Source organism: Panthera tigris, chromosome D1 (assembly GCF_018350195.1).
Source record: "Panthera tigris isolate Pti1 chromosome D1, P.tigris_Pti1_mat1.1, whole genome shotgun sequence".
In the NCBI taxonomy this organism is placed as follows: domain Eukaryota; kingdom Metazoa; phylum Chordata; class Mammalia; order Carnivora; family Felidae; genus Panthera; species Panthera tigris.
The window spans coordinates 59,355,001-59,379,446 of NC_056669.1; the positions used below are offsets into that span (position 1 = coordinate 59,355,001).

A 24,446-nucleotide genomic window follows, 5' to 3' on the forward strand; every position below is an offset into this window, starting at 1 on the left:
TCTCTCTCTCTCTCTCAGAAATAAATAAAAACATTTGAAAAAAAAAACATGTAGGAAAGGAAAATTCAAGCCAATCTAAGTCATTAACACAGATGGCAAGAAATCCTGGACAAAATTTTACACAGTGAATCCTAATAAGCAAAGAAATTATCAAACACTATCAGAGCCTATGTGCAAAGAACTTCTCCTGAACACCCCGCTTTTGCTGGCCAAGATGGGACAACTTGACAATCATAAAAAAACACCAGCTACAGCAGACTGAAACACAGCAACCAGGGTGGGGAGACTGATTAAATATTTCACATGAAGAACATACTTTCAACTAGAAGATAAGGAACCAAACATAAAACATAAAAACAGTGCCAGGCAAAAGTGAAGAGGACTGAGACCAGAAATATGAAGTTAGGTACAAAGAACAGAGTATAGCAAAACTAATTTGGGAAAGCAAAACTATGTGACTTCAAAGACTAAGTTTATTTCAACAATGAAATACTTCATAAGTAAAAACAAATGACAGATTCATGTATATTCTGCCACAGTTAAGTCACTGCTCTCAACTGGCTTATAGGAATATAGCTAGAAAGGTATGTAGTAATAAAATTGATTTTTTTAAAAGATTTATGTTTTTAATTAAAAAAAATTTTTTTAACATTTATTCATTTTTGAGAGAGAGGGAGGGAGGGAGGGAGAGAGAGAGAGAGAGAGAGAGAGAGAAAGAGAGGCACAAATGGGGCATGGGCAGAGACAGAGGGAGACACAGAATCAGAAGCAGGTTCCAGGCTCTGAGTTGTCAGCACAGAGCCCAATGCAGGGGCTTGAACCCATGAACCTTGAGTTCACAAGCTGAGCTGAAATTAGACGCTCAACCAACGGAGCCACCCAAGCATTCCTTTCTTTTTTTTCTTTTTTTTTTTTTTTTGAGAGAGAGAGTGCACACATGCACAAGCTGGGGAGGGGCACAGAGAGGAGGACAGAGGGTCTGAACCGGGCTCCATGCTGGCAGCAGAGAGCCATATGTGGAGCTCAAACTCACTAATGGTGAGATCATGACTTGAGCCAAAGTCAGCTGCTTAACTGACTGAGCCACCCAGGCACCCCAAAATTGACTTTCATACATTGAACTTGTATCCCACAAACCTTGCCACATTTATTAGTTCATAGCTAACGTACAGTAAACTCCACATACTAAATTGTACAATTTGATAAGTTTTGACATCTGTGTACACCAGAGAAACCATTATCATAATCCAGAAAAACACAGTCACCATACCCAAAAGTTTCCTTGTACTCCTTGTAATCTCTCCTTCCTACCATCGCCATAACGACGACTTGCATCTTCTAGTATTTTATGTAAATGGAGGGGGGAAAAAACCCCTGATTTGGCAAATACAGGATAGAATACCATTAATTCAAGTAAGTTATGTTTAAAACAAATATTCAAAATAATACTGGAAAATAAAACTCTTATCTAGGGGTGCCTGGGTGTCTCAATCGGTTAAGCGTCCAACTTCGGTTCAGGTCATGATCTCACAGTTAGTGGGTTTGAGTCCCACGTTGGGCTCTGTGCTGACAGCTTGGAGCCTGGAGCCTGCTTCAGATTCTGTGTCTCCCTCTCTCTTTGCCCATCCCCCACTTGCGCTCTCTCTTTCTCTCTCAAAATAATAAATAAACATTAAAAAAAATTAAGCAAAACTGTTACTTGAAAAAAAAAAAACATAGGCATATTTAAACCAGAAACACAGCAAAATATTCCCTCTGACAGTCCTCCCTAACCCTCTTCAGTTTATTTATTTTTAACGTACTCTCTATGCCCAACATGGGGCTCGAACTCACAACCTGGAGATCAAGAGTTCTATGCTCCACCAAGTCAGCCAGGTGCCCCTCCATCCTCAATTTAAATAACACATCTTCAGAGCAGCTTTCTTTCATCATGCTATTAGTCTCTCCTACAGTGGCAATCTCTGCTTCTTTCTGTCATTTGTCTCACTTGTGATTACTGTCAACATCTCTCTCCCCTCACAGATTATGAATTGGGTGACAGAGGAATGAATTTTGTTCTTAGTTGCATTCCCAGTGCCCATCACACTTGGCATTTAGTAGTTACTTGATATATGTTTGTTGAATGAAGGAACGTACACGTGAATTAAAGAATATTTTCAGAGCGCCTGGGTGGCTCAGTCAGTTAAGTGTCTGACTTCGTCTCAGGTCATGATCTCGCGGTTACTAGGTTTGAGCCCTGCATCAGACTCTGTGCTGACAGCTCAGAGCCTGGAGCCTGCTTTGGATTCTGTGTCTCCCTCTCTCTCTGCCCCTCCCCAGCTCACGCACGTGTGCGCTCTCTCTCTCTCTCTCTCTCTCTGAAAAATAAACATTAAAAAAAAAATTTTTTTTAAAGAGTATTTTCAAATTTTTGTCACTCAGAATAAATATAATTACTGGCTTGCTCTATAGTAAATTCCTCTGACTAGAATGAAAAGGCAAAAGGAAAAAGATGTGGCACTGAAAAGGTTCTCACACCGTTAATCTATCAAATTCATCTTTCAGAGCAGAGTGCTGTTCTAGTGGCGGCCATACTTATAAAGTCCTTCATTAATCTTTTACCATCTGTGGTATTATATGGCAACTGTTTACAGAGTTATAAAGTGGTAGCCCAAGGTTTGGTTTAGGAAGTGAACAGTAGCATCTGCCATTTCCTTTAGATAGTTAAATACAGTTAATACTACATTCTAGATTCTAACAACTCAATCATGGAAAGCTGACAGCATAAACTAGAAAGACCTTTATGATCTCCATCCCCTTATTCCTTGGCTTAGAATATTTCCACCTCTAAGACCCTTCCCCATAACTGGCATAAGAGTGAAGTTGTGGGATTCTATGCTATTATTTAGCTCCCTTTATGCCTAAGATGCATTCAGATGTTCAACATTCATTGATTACTTACTAAGTAACAAGAACTATTTCAGGCACTTTAAATGACAGAACAAAACAAGGGTAACTACCTATATAGAACTCATGTTCTAGAGCGAGAGAACAGAAAGAAAACTAAAAATAAATTACATATTAGAAGGTATGAGAAAGAAAGAAAAAGACGGATGAGAAGAATGTGGGGGGAATGCTGACAAGAGAAAAGATGAGTGCGATTTTCAATAGACTGGTCAAAGTAATCTTCATTGAGGGGACATGTGACTAAACACTGAGGGTTAACTATAAGGATTTATCGGAAGAAGTGTTTCAGTGCAAAAAGAACAAGCAGGGCAAAGATTGAAAGGCAACACATGGCTTTTCTGTCCTAACAGTGGCAAGGAGGCAGTAAAATTAGAGTGGAGTAGACAATGGAGAGTAGTAGTAGTCGCATTCATACAGGTAATGGAAGGTCAGATCTTACAGTATCTTACACAGCATTGCACAGAATTTGGCTTTTACTCTGAGTAAAAAATCAATCACCACACAGTTTTGAAGAGAAGAGTGACATGATATGACTTAACACTTCAAATAGCTCTCTAGCTACATTCAGAATAGAATGCAGGAGGGTAAGGGTAAAAGCTGAAAGATCAGGAGAATATTGTAATAATTCAGTGAAGAGATGATGATGGCTTGGATCAGGGTAGTAGAGTGGTAGTAGAGTGGTTAATAATTGGTCAGATGCTGGGTAATCTTTGTAGGTACAACAAAGAAGATTTGCTGATGGTTTAGATGTGGGACATATGAAAGAAGTAAAGGATTCCAAAGTCTCTGGCCTGAGCAGCTAGGACAGAAATGCAATTATCTGATAGAAGTTTGGATGTAACAGGTTTGAGGTGGAAGATGAGGAGTTCAGTGTTGTAAACGTTAATTTTGAAATAAATATCTTTTAGACATCCAAGTGGAGATGTTGAGTAGGGCTGGATATAAAAATCCGGAGTTTGGGAGAGAGGTCGGGAGTGGAGATAGAAGTTTGGGAATCATCAGACTATAAATGACATACAAAGCTATGAAACTAAATTAAATCACTCTGAGACAGTAAAGAAAATGTGATCAAGAACTGAGCTCAGGGGCATTCCAATTTTAAGAGGTTGAGTAGAGGAGGAACCAGCCAAGGAGACAGAGGGCAACCAGTATAGTAGGAAGAAAACTAGGCAAGTGTGGGGTTCCGGAAGTCAATTAAAGAATCAAGGAAGGAGGGTCCCTGGGTGGCTCAGTCAGTTAGGCACCTGACTTCAGCTCAGGTCATGATCTCATGGTTTGTGAGCACGAGCCCCACATGGGGGGAGCACCAGCCTCGCCTCTCTCTCTGTCTCTCTCTGCCCCTCACTCACTTGTGCCCCCTCTCTCTCTCAAAAAAAAAAAAAACAAAAAAAAAAACAAAAAAAAAAACAAAAAAACAACAACAAAGGAAGGAGAGATGAATCGTGTAAAATATTTCTAATACATTAAGACAGTTGAGAGCAGTAACATAGAAGTGGGAGCCAAGAAGGGGATATGGGTGGTATTACCAGCAAAATGTGTACCTTCCCACCCTAATCTTTTCCATGCCAAACAAATTGCTAAATGCTGACACATAAACATGAACCATACACAGTCCCTGCCTTCAAAATAATCCAATGATATGCTAAGAACTGTATGAAAATGGACTTTCCATCTTTTCTGAAGCAGTAGCCCACCATATTTTTAAGGAAAGAGTAATTTTTTTTAACTTAGTAACATTCATAAAGAGCTGCACGTGATGAATTTCCACTTTTTCTCCACAGCTTAAAAAAAAAAAAGGCCAAAACCACACTCTTCTGATTAAAGTACTTGCTGTTAAAAAAGCATCTGTAGGGGCCCCTGGGTGGCTCAGTCGGTTAAGCATCCGACTTCGGCTCAGGTCACGATCTCGCGGTATGTGAGTTCAAGCCCCGCGTCGGGCTCTGTGCTGACTGCTCAGAGCCTGGAGCCTGTTTCAGATTCTGTGTCTCCCTCTCTCTCTGACCCTCCCCCGTTCGTGCTCTGTCTCTCTCTGTCTCAAAAATAAATAAACGTTAAAAAAAAAAAAATTAAAAAAAAAAAAAAAAAAAAAAAAGCATCTGTAGGGGCACCTGGGTGGCTCAGCCAGTTAAACAGCTGACTTGAGATCTCGCAGTTCGTGGGATCAAGCCCTATGTGGGGCTCTGCACTGGCAGCGTAGAGCCTGCTTGGGATTCTCTCTCTCTGCCCCTCCTCTGTCTCTCTCTAAATAAATAAACTTAAAAAACAAAAACAAAAAACAAAACAAAACCTGTGTAGAAGCACCTGGCTGGCTCTGTCAGAGAAACATGCGACTCTTGAACTCGGGGTCATGAGTTAAGTCCCATGTGGGGTGTAGATATTACTTAAATAAATAAAATTAAAAAAAAAAAAAAAAAGCCAGAGTATGCATCTGTTTGTCCAACTATGTATCTAGAAAAATAATGCAGAAATGAAATGCTCTGAAATTACATTTCCAAATGTTAACTACTGGTAACAATTTGCTATGTATTTTTCATTTTATTTCCATGTTCATGTTAGCACTCTAGGGCATATTTGCTCTACTGCATAATTTAAATCTAATTTTAAATGTTTACCAACAGCTCTTCTACATACTTTGTGTATTTTTTCCTATGTAATTATTATTGGTTCAATACCTGTATGTATGGAAATATAAAAATATGTAGAGAGCTTCTTCTTAATTGGTTTGGCCAATTTAAGTTTTAAGAAAAAAGTACCTTCTGATTAAAAATAAAATTATGCAAGGACTAAATTCTCAAAACAAAAAAACATGCATATGTAAAACTAGAAGCATATTAATCTAAATATTTTTATGTTAACCATGGTCACCCTTAGGAATGATCAGGTCACTTTTATTATCTGTAATGTTCTCTATTTTTCAAATTAAAAACAAAAACCTAAACACAACATTTCTATTACATTCAGGTAAATAATTATATATTATTTTGTACTTAGTTTAAATTAATATTCACACTTAATTTATGCTGACAAAAGTAAACTCACTTAGGCATGAATGCTCCATTGGCTAAGGATGGCTCATCATCATCCAGCCCATCAAACAGATGGGACTTCGCTGTGCCTGTTGTCTGTAAAGCCTTTGGTCGAACTCTGGTGGCAGGACGGGGTGTTAGTTTATAATGAGTGGGTGTAGTGAGAGCCTTCTGGGCTGCTGGATTTGTTGGTTTCAATCTCTGAAAAACAAAACCATCAAGGACAGTTCTAGTTTAATTCAAAGGCATTGTTTTGGCCTTAAAAAACCTGTAAGAATAGAGTTCAAATCTCCTATCTGCCAGTCACCCAACTAGATACCTCTGTTTATTTTTCAACTAAACCAAAAATGTCACACTTCAAAATAAACTGAGATGTGCCCGTGAATTGCTATTCAACTTCCACGCAATCCAAATCACTCTGAAAAAATAATAGCTTTCATTTATTCATCATTTAGTAAACACTGCTAATTGCCATGAGTCAAACACTAAGCACTCACAATAAAAATCACTTCCCCTGACTTTTGAGGAAATTACAAGTTAGTGGAAGAGACACAACTAAATTAAGACTTCAGGGATGCCTGGGTGGCTCAATCGGTTAAGCGTCTGACCTAAGCTCAGGGCATAATCTCGCAGTCTGTGAGTCTGAGCCCCGTGCTGAGCCTGTAGCCTGCTTCAGATTCTGTGTCTCCCGCTCTCTCTCTGCCCCTCCCCAGCTTGTGCGTGCACACTCTTTCAAAAACTAAATAAACATTAAATTAAACAAACAAAAAAAACCATTTCAAGTTGATTTCGATGGCACCTTTATTATGCTTCTATAGCATCTTCGGGATGTTTTATATTTGTTTTCCTAAACATTATACATGGGATTATACAACCACTTGAAACAACAATGTCTAACATATAAAACCTGTCACAATTTATTGTTCTCTTTACAGTGTAAACTGTTTGCACCAGTGTGAAACTGTCTGCAACAGTGAACCTTCCTAGATATTTTTTGTGATATTTCACAATTGTGTGCCTTTGCTTGGAATGTCTTGACTTAGACCTACCAACTTCTACATACATACTCAAAAAAAGTTAAATGTGACCTCTTTTGCAAAGCCTTATCAAACTTTAAATACTCTTCTTTAACATAAAATTTACCATTTTAATGCATACAATCCAGTGGGTTTTAGTATATTTAATAAGTTGTGCAAGAACCACCAATATCTAAGTCCAAAACATTCCCCTCACCCCAAAAAGAAATGCTGTGCCTCCCGATTCCAGCCCTTAAAACTGAGCAAACATGAATCTATTCTGTCTGTATAAATTTGCCTATTCTAGGCATTTTATATAAATGGAATCATGTGGCCTCTTGTGTCCGGTTTATTTCACCTAGCATGTTTTCAAGGTCCATCCATGTCATACATAGTATGTATCAGTACTTCATTCTTTTTATGACTGAATGATATTCATCATATAGATCTACAACATTTTGTTTATCCATTCATCAGCTGACTGTATATACTATATTGAGCTTGAGTAAATTTAAACACCTTAACAGATCTGATCTTCCTCACTAAATAGCAAGTTCTCAGAGAATAAGTTCTTGCTTTCATTTTGTATCCTCAGTACTGAACACAGTGACCAGCACATGTTTAGGCCTAAAATTATGCTGCGCCACTAACACACAATGTTCATCTAAGCACAACTTACATTTACACAGCGTGTTAAAAAGCACTTTAAGTTCCTATCTTCTCATTATATCTAGTTACAAGGTTAATTCAAGGGGCGCCTGGGTGGCTCAGTTGGTTGAGTGTCCAACTTCAGCTCAGGTCATGATCTCACAGTCCCTGAGTTCGAGCCCTGCGTCAGGGTCTGTGCTGATGGCTCAGAGCCTGGAGCCTGCTTCAGATTCTGTCTCCCTCTCTCTCTGCCCCTAACCCACTCATGCTCTGTCTCTCTCTGTCCCCAAAATAAATAAAAACATTTAAAAAAAAAATTAAAAAAAAACCGAAACAAGGTTAATTCAATAGCCAGCTGAGGGAGAAATAAGATGACAGAAATGATTGAAGAGCTATAGACTGATCAACTTACTATAAGTCAGGTATGCATCATCTCATTTAATTCTGAACACTAAACAGTATTACCATTCCCATTTTACAGATGAGGAAACACATTCAGAGGCAAAATAACATGCTCAAGGTCTCATCAGTTGTACATGGTAACACAATGATCAAACAGACCAAAGACTACTTTTAACACCACACCACATTGAGCAAAAGATTATTTCTTTGACACTAGAGCATAAAAGATTAAGACAAAGTTAACTGCAGAAACCAGGAGAAAAGATATTGATGTGTCACTTAACAGCATTATTTTAGGAAAATCAGCCTCTCTGAGGCTTATGTTTGCTCAACTATAAAATGGGAGTAATAATACATGCCTTAATTCAGAGCTATTGAAAGTCTCAGCCCTCATCTCCACTCCAGTGTTCATTTCACTGCCATGCTGCCCTCCAGATAATAATAATTCCAAACATGATCTTTTGCCCAGAAAAAAGCATAATGTGTCTTAAAAACTTAACTACACCTAGCTTTGCTTAGGCTACATATGTAAGAAATTACATTCTACACAGCTAGTTTCTCCTAACCTGAGAATAAACTTTATAAAAGCATCCTTAAATTTACCTCTTCTTTCTTTTTAGGGTCTGACATGGGATTCCGGAAGAGAGGAGAATCTCCAAAAGGTGAGTATGTTAGACTATTGATATGCTGCTGGAGAACAGCTTGCTGGGCAGCAGAAGCATTGGGATCTGTCAAAGCTTTTTTAAAAAAAGAAAAGAAAAAGCAAGATTATCAGTCCAAGGATCCAATGCATTTATAGCAAGAGAACACAATCGTTTTGGAAACACCTTCAAAACATTCAGACTCACTCAACAGCATTATTGGTGGGAAGCAGAGGAGCAAACTGTGAAGAAAACCAACAATCAAATAAACTAATGGGTCAAAGATATGAAGAGACATTTCATAAGAGATAACACACAAAAATTTTTACTTAAGTGTTCACTGTCAATAATCAATGAAATAAAATTTAAAACAACCCTGAAAAAATATATTATAGCTATGTCATTATCTATCAGTGCCACAGCTGTATAGAGTTACAGTCTTTGACTTCTAGAAACATTACAAATTGGTTTACTCTGTCTAAAAGAAACGGTATGACAGTACATAAAACAAGTACTGTTTTTATGCTTTTTAACCTACTTGTTTCCATCATGGAAATTTAACCCAAGGACTTCATTAAACTAGAAACAAAATAAAGAGATGTTTGTAAGTGATGAATATTATCTGTTATAGTTAAGACTTGGGAATAACCTATGTCCAACATTAACAGCTGTAAAAATCATGACACATCAACATGGTGGGTTAAGTAGTTATTAAAAATAATGACAATGTGTTTCACTGTGGAAATAAGGAAACATCTTTGATTTAATAAGTAAAAATTGCAGAATAACTAAGACTAGAGGAAGAAAGTGGCATATAAAAAATGAAGATAGTTGCTAAGGTTCCTTATGTTTATTATGTACATTTAATATTCCTATTACATTCAAGTAAATTGAAAGAAAAAGTATCACTCCAATTAATCTAATTTTCTAAGTGTAAAAACATGTCATTAGTCACAGAGAATTGAGGGAACAGACAAGGAATGATAATCTATAATCATACACAGTAAAAACAAAACAAACCCCACAACTATCGGTACTATATCTTGATTGATGAAGAAACTGCTTTACAAAATTAGTATTTTCAAAAATACTGATAAAAAGTCAAATCATACTTAAGTCATCTTAGAGATAAAAATACTTTTTTCCTTTATAAATGTTTAAAATACAGCTAACACCAAAATATATTAGGTAATCCACATTAAAGAAGTGCCACAGACAAAACATTTGGAGAATTTTAGTACTCATAATAGAGGAAAAAAACCACAGCAGCAGCAGCAACAACAAATCCAGGACAGCTAAAGCTAAATTGATGAAAAAGGGGTAGATCCACCTTAGTCAAATTAAGCTTTTTTAAAATCAGATTTATCAATTAAATACTAAAACACTGTATACTAATATATCAGTAGAGAATGCAAGTTTGCTCAAGACTGTGAAACCCAGAGGAGATGTCCATTTTAAGAGCATATAATAAATCATCTGTACTGGAAAGTTCCTAAATCCAATTTAAGACCATCAGCAGGGAAAAGATTTAGAAAAGCAGTTTTGGTACACAGTACCACACAATAACAGCACAGTGTTATTCTGTGGACTATTCAAGGAAATTCAAGAAAACCTGGATGTTTTTAAAAGAACTCTAGGGGCGCCTGGGTGGCTCAGTCGGTTAAGCGTCCGACTTCGGCTCAGGTCATGATCTCGCGGTTCGTGAGTTCAAGCCCCGCGTCGGGCTCTGTGCTGACAGCTCAGAGCCTGGAGCCTGTTTCAGATTCTGTGTCTCTCTCTCTCTCTCTCTGACCCTCCCCCGTTCATGCTCTGTCTCTCTCTGTCTCAAAAATAAATAAATGTTAAAAAAAAAAAAAAAATTAATTAAATAAATAAATAAATGTTAAAAAAAATTTAAAAGAACTCTAATATTCACTAGTCAAGTTTGGTATTTGACAGCCAATTATCCATTAAAAATAATGTTGACCTGCACCAGCTCATCCCATCATTAACAAGTATAATAGTTCACCCCACCTGGGCTTACTCAAAAGAGTAAGAACTCCTTTAACAAATCTAAACATAATTAGGAAAGTGTGTGAGGATATTTTTATTTTTGTAGGTTTAAATATGAAATCTTCTCTAAGTTAACTGTATGATTTACATATACAGACAAGAGAGCTAATATGTTACCAAAAATAAGAGAACTCGCAAGCATGTAAGCATTTGTTAAGCTACCATTTGTGTTATAAATATTCAATTCTGGTCACAATAATTTGACAACATACTGAGAAGACTCATCATGACCAAATGATTAAAGGGATAGGAAAAGGTATAAAATCAAAGTCTGAGAATAGAAAAAACTGATGATATTTTACCTTGAAGAAAGACAACAGGGTTACTGCAAGAAAAACTGTTAACAAACTGGTTTGCTTAGCTTAGAACCACTGAGTGGAAATTCTATGGAGGCATGTTTTGATTTCTAAACAACCTGAACGAAACAATGGACTAGACTGATTTGGAAAACTGTAACTGAGGGACTCCCACCGTTAAGAGTGGACTCAGACTCATATAAACTCTAAAGCACCTTACAGTTAGTGTCCTGTGATGCAAAGATGTACATTCTAAAAGTCAACATAGCTACTTTTAAGTTTGTGGTATGTAACTATACTATTAAATGCTTGTGTGAGGACCTTTTAATTGATTTTAGAAGATGGATTTATCAAAAACCATTCAAAACACAGTACTATCCAAGTAAAAATGGCAGGTTACAAATATGTATGGTACCCTTTCTAGAAAACAACTAAAACTAAGGAAAAGAAATAAAACTGAAAATATCACTTTTAATGATAAAGCTGATTTTTTTTTTTTAAGGGAGAAAGAAGAGTGCCTGCACACACAAGTGGGGTAGGGGCAGAGGGAGAAGGAGAATCTTAAGCAGGCTCCACACCCAGCACAGAGCATGACATGGGGATCTCACAACTGTGAAATCACAACCTGAGCTAAAATCAAGAGTCAGATGCTTAACCAAAAGAGGCACGCAGGCACCCTATTTTTTTAAAGTTTGTATTTATTTATTTTGAGAGAGCAAGTACACGTGCATGCATGGGGGAGGGACAGAGGGAAGAGAAGGAGAGAATACCAAGCAGACTCCCTGCTGCCAGTGCAAAGCCTGATGCGGGTCTCAAACCCATGAACTGTGAGATCATGGCCTGAGCCGAAACAGGGTCAGACGCTTAACTGACTGAGCCACCCAGGCACCTGGATGTCAACTGGAATTCTAATTCACCTCCACTCCTTCCAAAGATCTAAGTAAAATCTATGTTTAAAACAAATTAAAATGTATCTATATAACCCACAACGACAAAGAATGGGAAGTAACAAATGAGCATTTGAGAAAATATAACAAATTTCTAGGGGAAAGAAGTGGACAGAGGAGTGACAAAGCAGGATACAGCGAACTACGTTTAGAGCACATTCATAGGGGATTACAGCCCAACGTAGAGCTTATCTGCCCTGGAGAATCCCAGAAAGATTAGGGATTCAATGAAACCAAGTTTGATGAAGTGAGACTGAAAGCAGGAGAGATAAATCAACGTAAAGTACATGTACAAAACACCTATACCTTCATCCTCCTAATCCCTGATGCTTAACAGATAAGCCAAACATCAGAGAGTGTGCCTCTGATGAAACAAAGTTAATACTTGGAAAGAACAAGGGCAACTAGTTTCAGTACTTGCATCATCCCAGAGCTAAGAATGTGGCATTCTAACCATCAGGGGACCCTTGGACAATAGCTGGTTTCTGGACTACGCACCTTAAAGTGAAGCTTACTGGTAAACAAGCTCTACCCATATACATAAGTTGCCAATAAGCTTTTTATTATTTTATTCTTAAATGGTAAGGATCACGGAGCATTAAAGAATAAGACCAAAGCAAAAATAACCCTGAAGAGATAAGGCACAGAAGAGTCCTAAAAAAATTTTAATGCCAATTAACAAATTCAAAGTTTTAGGAAATAACGGCATCTAAGAACAGGATACTTAAAAAAAAGAAGTTTCGAAGAATGAGAAAGAATTCATGTAAGTTAAAAATAAAAATTCAGGATGCCTGGGTGGCTCAGTCAATTAAGTGTCTGACTCTTGACTTAGCTCAGGTCATTATCTCATGGTTATTGAGATCAAGCCCCCCATCGGGCTCTGCACTGACAGCACAGAGCCTGCTTGGCATTCTCTCTCTCTCTGCCCCTCACACTCTCTTTGTCTCTCTCAAAATAAAAATGATTTAGAAGACAGTAAAAAATCTAAAAAAATAGAAACACAGTTTAAAAATCAAGCATTAACTTAGAGGGGCGCCTGGGTGGTTAGGTCGATTGTGCGTCTGACTCTTGATTTTGGCAGTCATGATCGGGCTCCTCACTGAGCATGGAGCCTGCTTAAGATTCTCTCTCTCTGCCCTTATAACCAGCTCATGCGCTCTCTCTCTTTAAAAAAAAGAAAAAGAGGGGCGCCTGGGTGGCGCAGTCGGTTAAGCGTCCGACTTCAGCCAGGTCACGATCTCACGGTCTGTGAGTTCGAGCCCCGCGTCAGGCTCTGGGCTGATGGCTCGGGGCCTGGAGCCTGTTTCCGATTCTGTGTCTCCCTCTCTCTCTGCCCCTCCCCCGTTCATGCTCTGTCTCTCTCATCCCAAAAATAAATAAAAAACGTTGAAAAAAAAATTAAAAAAAAAAAATAAAATAAAAATAAAAATTAAAAAAAGAAAAAGAAAAAAATTAAGCATTAAGATAGAAAAGGTATAAGCAATTGAGTGAAATTTCCGAACAAAGAGACAATCCTAAGTCCTTGTGGGGAATGGAACAAGTCTCAAGAATCAGAAAGGCATTAGACTTCTCAACAAATAATGGTTAATGAAAGGAATATAGTCCAAGTTCTGAGGATAAATTATTTTCACAGCAGAATTCCATAATATTAAAGCGTGAGGAACAAAAAAGGTTCTGTACTGTCAGAATTGTAAGTGATCAAAGTTTATCTTTCATATGTAATTTACTTAAAAATACATTCCAGGAAATAAAGAGGAAAACCCTACATTCAGGACAGAACAGTTCTCACTGAGTAAACTTGAAGGGGGTATCAGGAGCAATGCTGAAGGCCCAGGGAATAATCAGAGTTCATACTTCTGCAGGAGAACAGAGGGATCAAGGAATGATGTATTCAGAGTAAAAAAGAATTCTGAAACCTTCTTTAAGAATTTGGACTGGTTCAGGAAGGTGATAAGGGCTGGTAATGCAAAGGTAAAAAAGAAATTCTAGGAGAAAGAAAAAGCTGTATGAGAAAGGTGTACTTGGCTGGGCAGCAGTGTTTTCATAGTTGTAATAAAATGCTACGCTCACATTAAAACTTTTAAATTATTCTTTAATCTAAGAAAAAAGTAATAACTATAGGACAGAATACATTATCAATGTTATCAATATGAAAATATAAACATGGCAAAAGAAGAGGAAAAAGAAGGGTGAGAAAAGGCACTAATACTCTTCCTTGACCAAGAGAACTCAAGAAATACTGTCTCACAGGTGACAGAATAAGAAAAACAATGTAGGGACACAGCTTAAATTTGCAAAAACCTTATCAAAATGTGGTACACGGGTCATGATAGTACAGGAGATGAACTTAATGGTAAAGAGACTTACTTTCATTCTGTCTCATTCATTCACTCAGTTACCCTATGTATGCCAGGTGGTATGTTTATTTCCAACAGAACAGCTTTCTTTTAAAAAGCTATTTAAGCTTAAAAAGTTCATTTTAAGTTAGAAAATAATAATAATAAAGGTGGTAGGCAGAGGGGGCAAAAACTGGGTAAGGGTGTTCAAATGAGTAAGTATGAAAAACACTTCAGTAGACAAAACTAAACTTAGGGAATTTAGTAATACAGCTATGTTAGAAATGAATAAAGAACACAGAGGATAAGTGAGCTAAATTTCTCATCTATTAATAAGCTAAATTAAAACTTAATAAAGCAAAACATATCAACATAAGCACATCGTTTAGAGATATGAACTTAACTATACACCAGGAAACAAAGTGACTGTAACAAAGTGGTTTCTTTGGGGGAGTAGGCCTGGGAGTGGGGAAGTGGAGAAGGCCAAGATCTGTTACAAGCCCTTCTGTACTACATGACTGTTTAAGTGTGTTTGTATACTGCTTTGGTAGGGGGATGGAATGGGTGGAAAATGAGGTCAACAAGTTAAGTATTAGCAAGAAATACAACTGAGTAAAGCCTTCTAAAGTGACTGACACTTACCTACTGGGGCCTGGGGGGCTCCAAAGCCCAAAGTAGCTGTCGTAGTATTAAATCCAGGGGCCCCAAAGGCTCCTGTACCAAGAGGCCCTCCGATCTTAGGTTGGTTGTTCCCAAACAAAGATGCCTGTCCAGCACCAAGAGCTATGGAGACAAGAGGAAAGAAAAAGCGCCACAGGAGATCCTTTGAATGTTATACCAGAGGTCAGTTACTTAAAAATATAATACATTTGGAAACTTCACAATGACCACTCATTTCAACAAAAGAGCTAATACAGTCAATGCTAACTATATGCCAGGCACTGTGCTAAGTACATTATATACATCATAGGCAAAACACTTAACTTCTCTGTGCTTCGGATTCTTCAACTATAACATGAGATAATAATACATAGCTTAGATATTTATCCTAAGGTTAAAATGAATAAACACATACTAAGCATTTAAAAGAGGACTGGTAGATACTAATATTCATTAAATATTAGCTAGTACCTCACTTAATCTTCCTAAGCCTGAAATAGGACATATCTGCATTTTATAGATGAGAAAACTAAGCGTTTAGTAATTAGCTCAATTGTCACAAATGTTGTAGATGGTGAAACGGAGGTTCAAATCTTGGTGCATCTGAATACAACCAGGGTTCTTTACTACACTATAGTAATACGAAGTTTGAAAGAATTAAAAAATAATCAATTTTTAAATATCAATATTTGCAAATCAAAATATGCAGCTGAACCAATCACAATGTCATCTTTTTGACTAACATACAGGCTAAACTACAGAAAACCAAATCCAATACATCTGTGAAGAGCAAAAAGCAGTACTTTCAAGTGTACTATCTCATGAAAACTACTTTACACCAAGACAAACGTTTTGTTTTATAAAAACCTAAATGCTTTGTGATGAGGTTACTAAACAGTCTCAAGTTTCATCATGAATCAGACTGGAGGGAGTAGAACTTATTTTCACCAAGGGGAAACCACTGCAGAAACTTAGGTTTTAAAGTCTAGGGGCGCCTGGGTGGCTCAGTCGGTTAAGCGGCCTACTTCAGCTCAGGTCATGATCTTGCGGTCCGTGAGTTCGAGCCCCGCGTCGGGCTCTGTGCTGACAGCTCAGAGCCTGGAGCCTGTTTCAGATTCTGTGTCTCCCTCTCTCTGATCCTCCCCCATTCATGCTCTGTCTCTCTCTGTCTCAAAAATAAATAAACGTTAAAAAAAAAAAAAAATTGAAGTCTAATGAATCTTGCTTATGGATCTTGTTCTCAGCAGTGAAACTGGGGAGAATTTATTTAGAATGATTTATTGGCATTAAATTTTTTTAAAATTTCCATCTCCTCCTCAAAAAGTTATTGGAAATTCGGAAGATCTAAAGTTCGTTTTAACGCCATCAATGCATCTTCAGAGAGAAAAAAAACACTTTAGAAATACAATACTTAGAGATCTAAAATACTGAATACAAATTGTTTTGAGATTGCAATCAAAAAAAGGCTAGGAAGTTTATACTCAGAGAATCCATACAAAATAAATTAGTGAGGGTAACTACTGAATGGACAAAACACTCCCTGTCTAATTAGTAACAAGAAGACAATCCCTTTGCTACAGCTTTGGAATAGGGAATGGCTTCTTTTAAAATCCCAAACCATCAGAAATTGGCGAAAATTAACAGAAAACCTGAATTTACTTCCTTGAAAGACAAACTTTACAGCACAAATTTCAGAATTCTTTATTTTTCCAGGTAGCAAATACCTCCTTACCAATGAACAAAAACCTAGAAGAAAAACGAATATATAAAATACAAAAATTTCTCATCTGGATGGGTATGCATTTCCTTCACCTTTGTAGGAGCCCTGGATGAAGAACCATGAAACAGTCTAAAAATCACTGTATTTCAATAACCAATAAAAGAATAAAAAAGGCACTGGGAGGTTCAGGTCACCTGAAAAGAGACTATCATAAATTGACCTGCCTGCATACTGCTGCAATTTGTCAATAGAAAAATATTTTATCTAGATCTAGCTCATATTACGTAAATGGCTTTTTATGCTTAACAAAAAAGGGCTTCCTAAGAGTCCACAGGTTGAGGGACATTCTGGAAAATAATGTCAATTTATGAAATGCGCTATATTTACGATTAGTTGTAGGAGTCATAAAGCAGATATATGGGGGTCACCATGTTGTAATAGTGGCCCTAGAAACTCCAAGGATGCTCAAGAAAAAAAGTGAAATGGTTATATTCCTTTTGAGATTAGAAGTTAATTTTATCTATGGTATCTATTAGCTTTGGGTAAATTTTTCTGTGTATACCTTAGCGTTACAATAAACTTTACTAGATGCACCCTAAACTTACTACTTCATGGAAAATTTTAAGAACTAAAATCTCCTTTTTTTTGGAAATCTTTTAAAGTTTATTTATTTATTTTGAGAGAGAACGAGCAAGCAGGAGGGGCAAAAGAGAGGGAGAGAATCCCAAGCAGGTCCGCACCATCAGCATAGAGCCCTATGTGGAGCTCTAACTCATGAACCGTGAGATCACGACCTGGGGCCACAACCAAGAGTTGGGTGCTTAACCGACTGAGACACCCAGGCACCCCAAGAACTAAAATATCTTAATATTACTAACTACCAGGGCACCTGGGTGGCTCAGTCAGTTAAGAAGCATTTGAATTCAGCTCAGGTCATGGTCTCATGGTTCGTGGGTTCGGGCCCCGCATCAGGCTCTGTGCTGACAGCTCAGAGCCTGGAGCTGGCTTTGGAGTCTGTGTCTCCCTCTCTCTGCCCCTCTCCAGCTCATGCTCTTTCTCAAAAATAAACATTAAAAAAAAAAAAAAAAAGATAGCAATATTACTAACTACCAAGAAAATGGCATATTATAGATAGTGACAATGATACTTTATATCACTGTCAAATCAGAAACGTATACACCCCTGATTTAATGAGGGTTCCTTGGTCTGAGCACATGGGAGGTGGGGAATATCAAATGTCAAGGAATAATACATTTTACAGGAAAATTTGTTACAGGACATTTTACTTCTGCTGAGACAGAAGTATGAATCTTCATTACTCCAAACAAAAGGTGCACAGGAATACCCACTTAGCTAATGCCCCAAAAAGACATCACCCAAAGCTACAGTGCTATTCTACTTGAAATGCAGAGTTCATGAACATGGATGTTTATGTACAATCATCTCCAGACACACTGCTATCAAAGCCTCAAGTCTGCTTTATCAGATGTGATCATCAAAGAATTCCAACAGCATATGCTTGTTGGTTCTCAGAACTCTTATTTCCTACATGATCTAGTGCTGCTAAGGTTTGGGGGTGTAAAATTATTTACTGATTTTATTTGGGTTTTAGTTTATACAAAGCATGAATGGGGGATATATAATGGCAGTAAAAACAGGATCTGTTGTCTGTGATGTAGAACTGTTTAAGGATAACTGAACATACTCAAATAAATAAAAAGGCTGAGATATTACATTATTGTGGAAGAGAAGATGATAGCATCAGAAAAAGTTACATGATATTTTATAACTTGCACTATAGGAAAAGGCACTGCTGATAATAACCTGCAAGACCTAGAAGTCTCTTTGGCTCTTTGCCCACATAAAAATAAACTTGTATATGATGATACCATAAAATTAAGCGGTAAACTTAAAGACTTAGTGGAAATATCTAACAGACATTAGGATAAGCATCTTACCTGGGTCTTAGGTTTATGGTTCACAAACTGTCTAGGGTCAAAACTACCTTTGAAAAGCTCTTAATTTGCCCACACCAAAGCTAATTTTTTTCTCCAGGATTACAAGAGAACACTGATATCAGATGATATATTCTGCTTAAGTTTAGGGATTACACTGCACAAAATTTAGAACTTTTTAGTTTTTATTTCTTGCTAAATATACGTGGTAGAATTTGGATAAGTTAAAAAGTTCAAATAAAAAACTCTACCATACAACCCAAAAGAGTTAATATCCACAATATCTAAAACACTCTCAAAAACAGATTAAGAAGCAACGATCAAATATTGAGTAGGGAATTGAAAGATTCAAATGGCCAGTAAACATACATTAAGCATACCCTTCACAGTAATTAGCGAAATGCACACTAGAATTCCACTAACACGGATGTAAAGATGAAAAAGTCCAACAATACGGAAAGGGTATGGGAAAAATGAGCACTTTCACACAATGAGAACAAAAATTCATACTGGCATTCTTTTTGGAAGGCAAATTAGCAAGACTGACCAAAATTCAAACTGTGTGTATACTCTGACACAATCCCAAGTATCAATCCCATAGTAACACTAACACACACAAAATTATGTAATGAAGATCTTCATTACTGCATTGCTAATAATATCAAAAAGCTCAAATGTCTACCAATAGGGGAAAGCTGAATTATGGTATTTTTATATGTTTATGTATATATACAGACATCTACACACAATGGAATACTAACAGAAAAAATATATGCCGCAAATGCCATGGGAAATGAAAAAATGAAATAAAGAATTATCACATAAGGAATAATGAAGGTGCTTTCATTTTGAAACATTTTTGACCATTAACACACAATATAAAATACACAGAGACCCATAACACACACATATTTAATTAAAATAAAAATTAAACGATACTTGGGGCGCCTGGGTGGCTCAGTCAGTTAAGCTTCCGGCTTAGGCTCAGGTCATGATCTCACAGTCTGTGGGTTCGAGCCCTGTATCAGGCTCTGTGCTGACAGAGAGGAGCCTGGAGCCTGCTTCAGATTCTGTGTCTCCCTCTCTCTCTGCACCCCCCCTCAAAAATAAACATTAAAAAAAATTTTTTTTAATTAAATACTTAACCTTGCTTTGTACAATAATTTTTTCATTTTTTTTTTCCTTAAATGCTGCTTGCAGCGCACTACATAAATACTACATCCAACTAACGTGTCTTAACCTTTGGTTTAAAAAAGACACTCTTGTAGGATGTGGTTTCTACTTAAGAATACAATAAAAATATATATATAAAGCACACACATGTATAACCATGTGTATGTGCACGTACATTTGAGAAAAATGTACAAAATATACATAAAGGGGTCTGACAAAATCCCAAACTTTAAATAGCTGTTACTTCACAAACCGGAAGGTGTTTAGACACTTCTGTATTGTTGAGGGTTTTTTTTCACAAGTACTTACAGCTTTTATTTTAAAAAGAAATGGAAGGAAATAGCTCAGAGTATAAAATTAAGTACTATTAAAAAGGAGATGGCAGATAAATGATCACAGTATACAAAGACAACAGATAACTGGATGGTGGAAGCAGAGACCATGGAAATAAATAGTCTGCAACTAAATGACAGTCAGATGACTTGGGAAACAGGCAAAACTATATGCTCTAACAACCCTGTTGAACTGTACATGCTGAAGCGCTTATTTGTTTTATGACCACTACCACTTCATATTGCTTAAAGCAGTTGGGCAGGCAGGAGGGTCAATGTCTGGGGTGCCAGGGTGGCTCAGCTGGTTAAGTGTTGATTCTTAATTTCAGCTCAGGTCATGATCTCAGAGTCGTGAGATCAGGCCTCTGTCATGCTGCATGCTGAGTGTGGAGCCTGCTTAAGATTCTCTCACCCCTCTTCTCCCTTCCCCTCACTCACATTCTCTCTCTCTCTCTCTCTCCTCTTTCTAAAAAACTAAAAAAAATAAATAAAAGAAGAAGGGTCAGTGTCTTCAAAGGCACTGAAAATTAATTATCAACAGTAGGAACAGAGACACAGGTGTGACATCTCAGCTCTACATCAAGATGGAAAGAACTGAGAAGTATGCACAGACTTTTGTAAAAGACCTTATGCTCTTACTGCTCTGTTTTCCTATTAGGGTAATTAAGCTTACTTGATAAACAGTTCAAAGTCTTAAATCCCTTTTACAAAGGTAGCACAAGGGAATGGGAAGTTAATAACGCCGTCATATTGACAAGTCTCACATTAAATACTAAAAATCCCAAATAGACCAGGACTATAAGACATTTTGTAGAATGGGAGCATAAATAAGATATGTGTCCAAATGTCTAAGATAAATGTCTAAGATAAATGTCCAAATGTTCTAAAACCTGGTAAAGCATAACTGCTGAGAATGTTTTATAAGTCTGAGAAAATGCATATCTACACCCTATTTCCAGGCATAAGATCAAACAGAGTTGTCTTAAGTTCCAACAATTAGAAAGCCTAAATTTTGTGGTACAGTTCCTTACCTGTTCCAAATCCTGCACCAAGGCCTGTCCCCAGAGTCCCAGGTCCTGGTTTACTTCCAAAAATACTACTCCCACTGGTATTTGTGCCGAAACCTAGAAGGACAAAAGAATGAGTGGACTGTACTTTTAATAGAACTCTCAATTTCCTGTATAAGGGAATTTTTAAAAAGGCAGTCTGACCCTAAGCTTTGTATCCTGTCAGTTAATAATATTTAGAAATCCTAAATGGCAGGCTACTTTAACCTTTTTAAAGTTTTTAAAATTTTGATGCCTGTAAACAGACCCCCATATCTTCCTACTTACTTATGTTTCAGACTTGAAATATTAAAGCAAAGTGACTATGCTTGAGCATATACATTCCCTTTGTAAGACTCAAACCTATTTTTGATGTTTAATTAATGGAAGAAAAATGAATTCCCTCCAGCTTTCACTAAAAATAAGACAGTCCAGGGCACCTGGCTGGCTCAGTCAGTAGAGGATGTGGCTCTTGATGTCAGGGTTTTGAGTTCGAACCTCACGTTGGGTCTACAGATTACTTAAGTAAACTTTAAAAAAAAAAAATTTTTTTTAAAATAAGAGAGTCAACAAACACACTTTATTGAATCTAAAGGTTCCTGCTAACAGAAATTTACCTATAAAATTTTCTACAGTAGCTCTGGTTTTGAACAGATAAACCCTGCATGGGCAGTAATGTGTGGCTGGCTGACCACACAGGAACTTTAATCCTCATCTTTCACATTTATGAGGTGTCATAATCAAATCAGCCCACAGGAGCACTCAAGGACTCAGCTAGCTGATATTAAAAATAATGTATACATAACTTTTCTTGGGTTGAACTGTTTCATTATCAGAGATGATGGATAGTTAAACCATCTTCCTTCACTATGATCTTTAGAGAAAATCCTATTAATTTCCCTTGAAAATCCATAGGTTTCCCCAGAAGAAACCTATACTGCATTACTGCTATTATTTATCTTTTGTTCAGATAGGTCCACAAAGTTTCTGTACTCCTTTTGGAGATGATATCGACAAAACAGCTAATGAACATAACATTCATCTCCTGTTTTTCTTCATAAAGATTTTATTGTTAAGTAATCTCTACACTCAACATGGGGCTCCACCTCACAACCTGGAGATCAAGAACTGTATGCTCCACCAACTGAGCCAGCGAGGCGCCCCTATCATTAATCTCTTTTGATAAGAGGAAACAAAAATCAATCAAACCTTGTTCATGAAATACTTGAAGTCTTTTTAAAAGGTATCATGGAGGGGAACAGCTCTAAAAGATAACAGTCGTAGTAAAGAGTATCTTGGAATATATGACACTATCACCAAATAAGAATATTATACTTAGTCATGCCAATCTTTGGATTATTATCTCAATAGAAAAAGACCAAGAAAAAAGGCTGAAGAATTTAAATAGTTTGAAAATGTATTTTTAATGTCATTTAGAAATACATGTGATCAGGGGTGCCTGGTGGCTCAGTCGGTAAAGCATTCAACTCCTGATTTTGGCTCAAGTCATCATGATCTCATGATCAAGCCCTGTGTCAGGCTCTGCACAGAGCCTGGGATTCTCTCTCCCTCTCTTTCTGCTCCTCCCTTGCTCACGTGCTCTTTTTCTCAAAATAAAAAACTAAAAAAATGCATGTAATCTGACATAATCTAATATATTTAATTAATATACTCATTAAATCTTTTCTTCAATTGTGCTAATAGCTATGCCACAAAACAGTACTGCTACTCAAACACAGTTTTTGGTTTTTTTAAAGAAAACAAATGTACTTGGAAATATTCTTTTTTGAGTTAAAATTTAACTGGAAAGGGTCTTCCATTCCCATAAATAGCAGAAAATAAGATACTTGTGAACTACCTCAAACCCACACGAGGGAAATAAGTCCCAACTTACACTGTTTATACCACACATTTCCTCAGATTCTTACTGACAAATGTTGATCAACTCCGTTATTTCAAAACAATTTTTAAAGTAAAATTAAAGATGGTTAATTAATGGTTAATTAATTCACAACAAAGGAGCCAAGAATATACAAAGGAGGACAGTTTGTCCAATAAATCGTGCTAGGAAAACTGGACAGCAAAAGAATGAAACTGGACCACAATCTTACACCATACACGAAAATTAAAGACTTGAACTGCAAGACCCGAAAGTATAAAACCCCTAGAAGACAATATAGGCTGTGAGCTCCTATGTAATATCTGTTGGGGCAATGACTTTTTGGATGTGACACCAAAAGCAAAGACAACTAAAGCAGAAATAAACAACTGGGACTATATCAAACTTAAAAGGCTTTTATACAACAAAGGAAACCATCAACAAAATGAAAAGACAAGCTACTGCATGAGGGAAAATACCTGTAAATCACACATCTCATAAGAGGTTAATATTTATATAAAGAGCTCAACATGATAGCAAAAAAATAATCTAATTTAAAAATGGGCACAGAATCTGAATAGACATTTTTCCAAAGAAGACATACAGATGGACCAAAGACATATGAAAAGATGCTCAACATCATTAATCATCAGGGAAATGCAAATCAAAATCACAATGAGGGCTGTCTGTGTGGCTCAGTTGGTTAAGCATCCGACTCTTGGTTTCAGCTCAAGTCATCTTAAAGTTTGTGAGCGTGAGCCCTGTGTCCGGCTCTGTGCTGATAACACGAGGCTGCTTGGGATTCTCTCCCTCCCTCCCTCTCTCTCTGACCCTCTCCTGCTTGTGTGTGCATTCTCTCTCTCTCTCTCTCTCTCTCAAAATAAATAAACGAACACAATTTTTTACAATAGCCAAAATACTGAAAACAGTATTTTGTATTTTAAGTATCCATTGATGGATAAATGGATAAAGATGTGGTATGTACATACAATGAATATTATTCAGCCATAAAGGAGAATGAAACATTGCCATCTGTGACAACATGGATGGAATTTGAAAGCATTATACTAAGTGAAATAAGCCATTCAGAGAAAGACAAAACTGCATGATCTCATATGTGTAATCTCATAAAACAAAAGAAGAGCTTATAGATACAGACAATAGATCGGTAGTTGCCAGAGGCAAGGAATGGGAGATGGGCGAAATGGGTAAAAGGAGATCAAAGGTACAAACTTCCAGTTATAAAATAAATAAGTCATGGGGATATTATTTACAGTATGGTGACGACAGTTAATACTGTCTTGCATATGTGAAAGTTGCTAAACTAGTAGATCCTAAATGTTCTCATCATAAAAAAACGTGTAACTATGT

The 24,446-nt window shown here is 37.0% G+C and overlaps 1 protein-coding gene across 7 annotated transcripts in view; it reads right to left on the reverse strand.

The window, feature by feature from the left end:
• NUP98 (nucleoporin 98 and 96 precursor) overlaps nucleotides 1-24,446 on the reverse strand; it is a 114,381-nt gene that overhangs the window by 57,337 nt on the left and 32,598 nt on the right. For 5 of the 7 annotated variants that reach the window (XM_042958461.1, XM_042958462.1, XM_042958464.1 and 2 more), the window contains 4 exons: nucleotides 21,182-21,274; nucleotides 14,953-15,093; nucleotides 8,642-8,775; nucleotides 5,986-6,173 (listed from right to left, as the gene is read on the reverse strand). In XM_042958461.1, coding sequence (XP_042814395.1) covers nucleotides 5,986-6,173; nucleotides 8,642-8,775; nucleotides 14,953-15,093; nucleotides 21,182-21,274 — 556 coding nt within the window. The remainder of the gene's footprint in view (nucleotides 1-5,985; nucleotides 6,174-8,641; nucleotides 8,776-14,952; nucleotides 15,094-21,181; nucleotides 21,275-24,446) is intronic. The other 2 variants (XM_042958466.1, XM_042958465.1) reach the window with 1 other exon arrangement.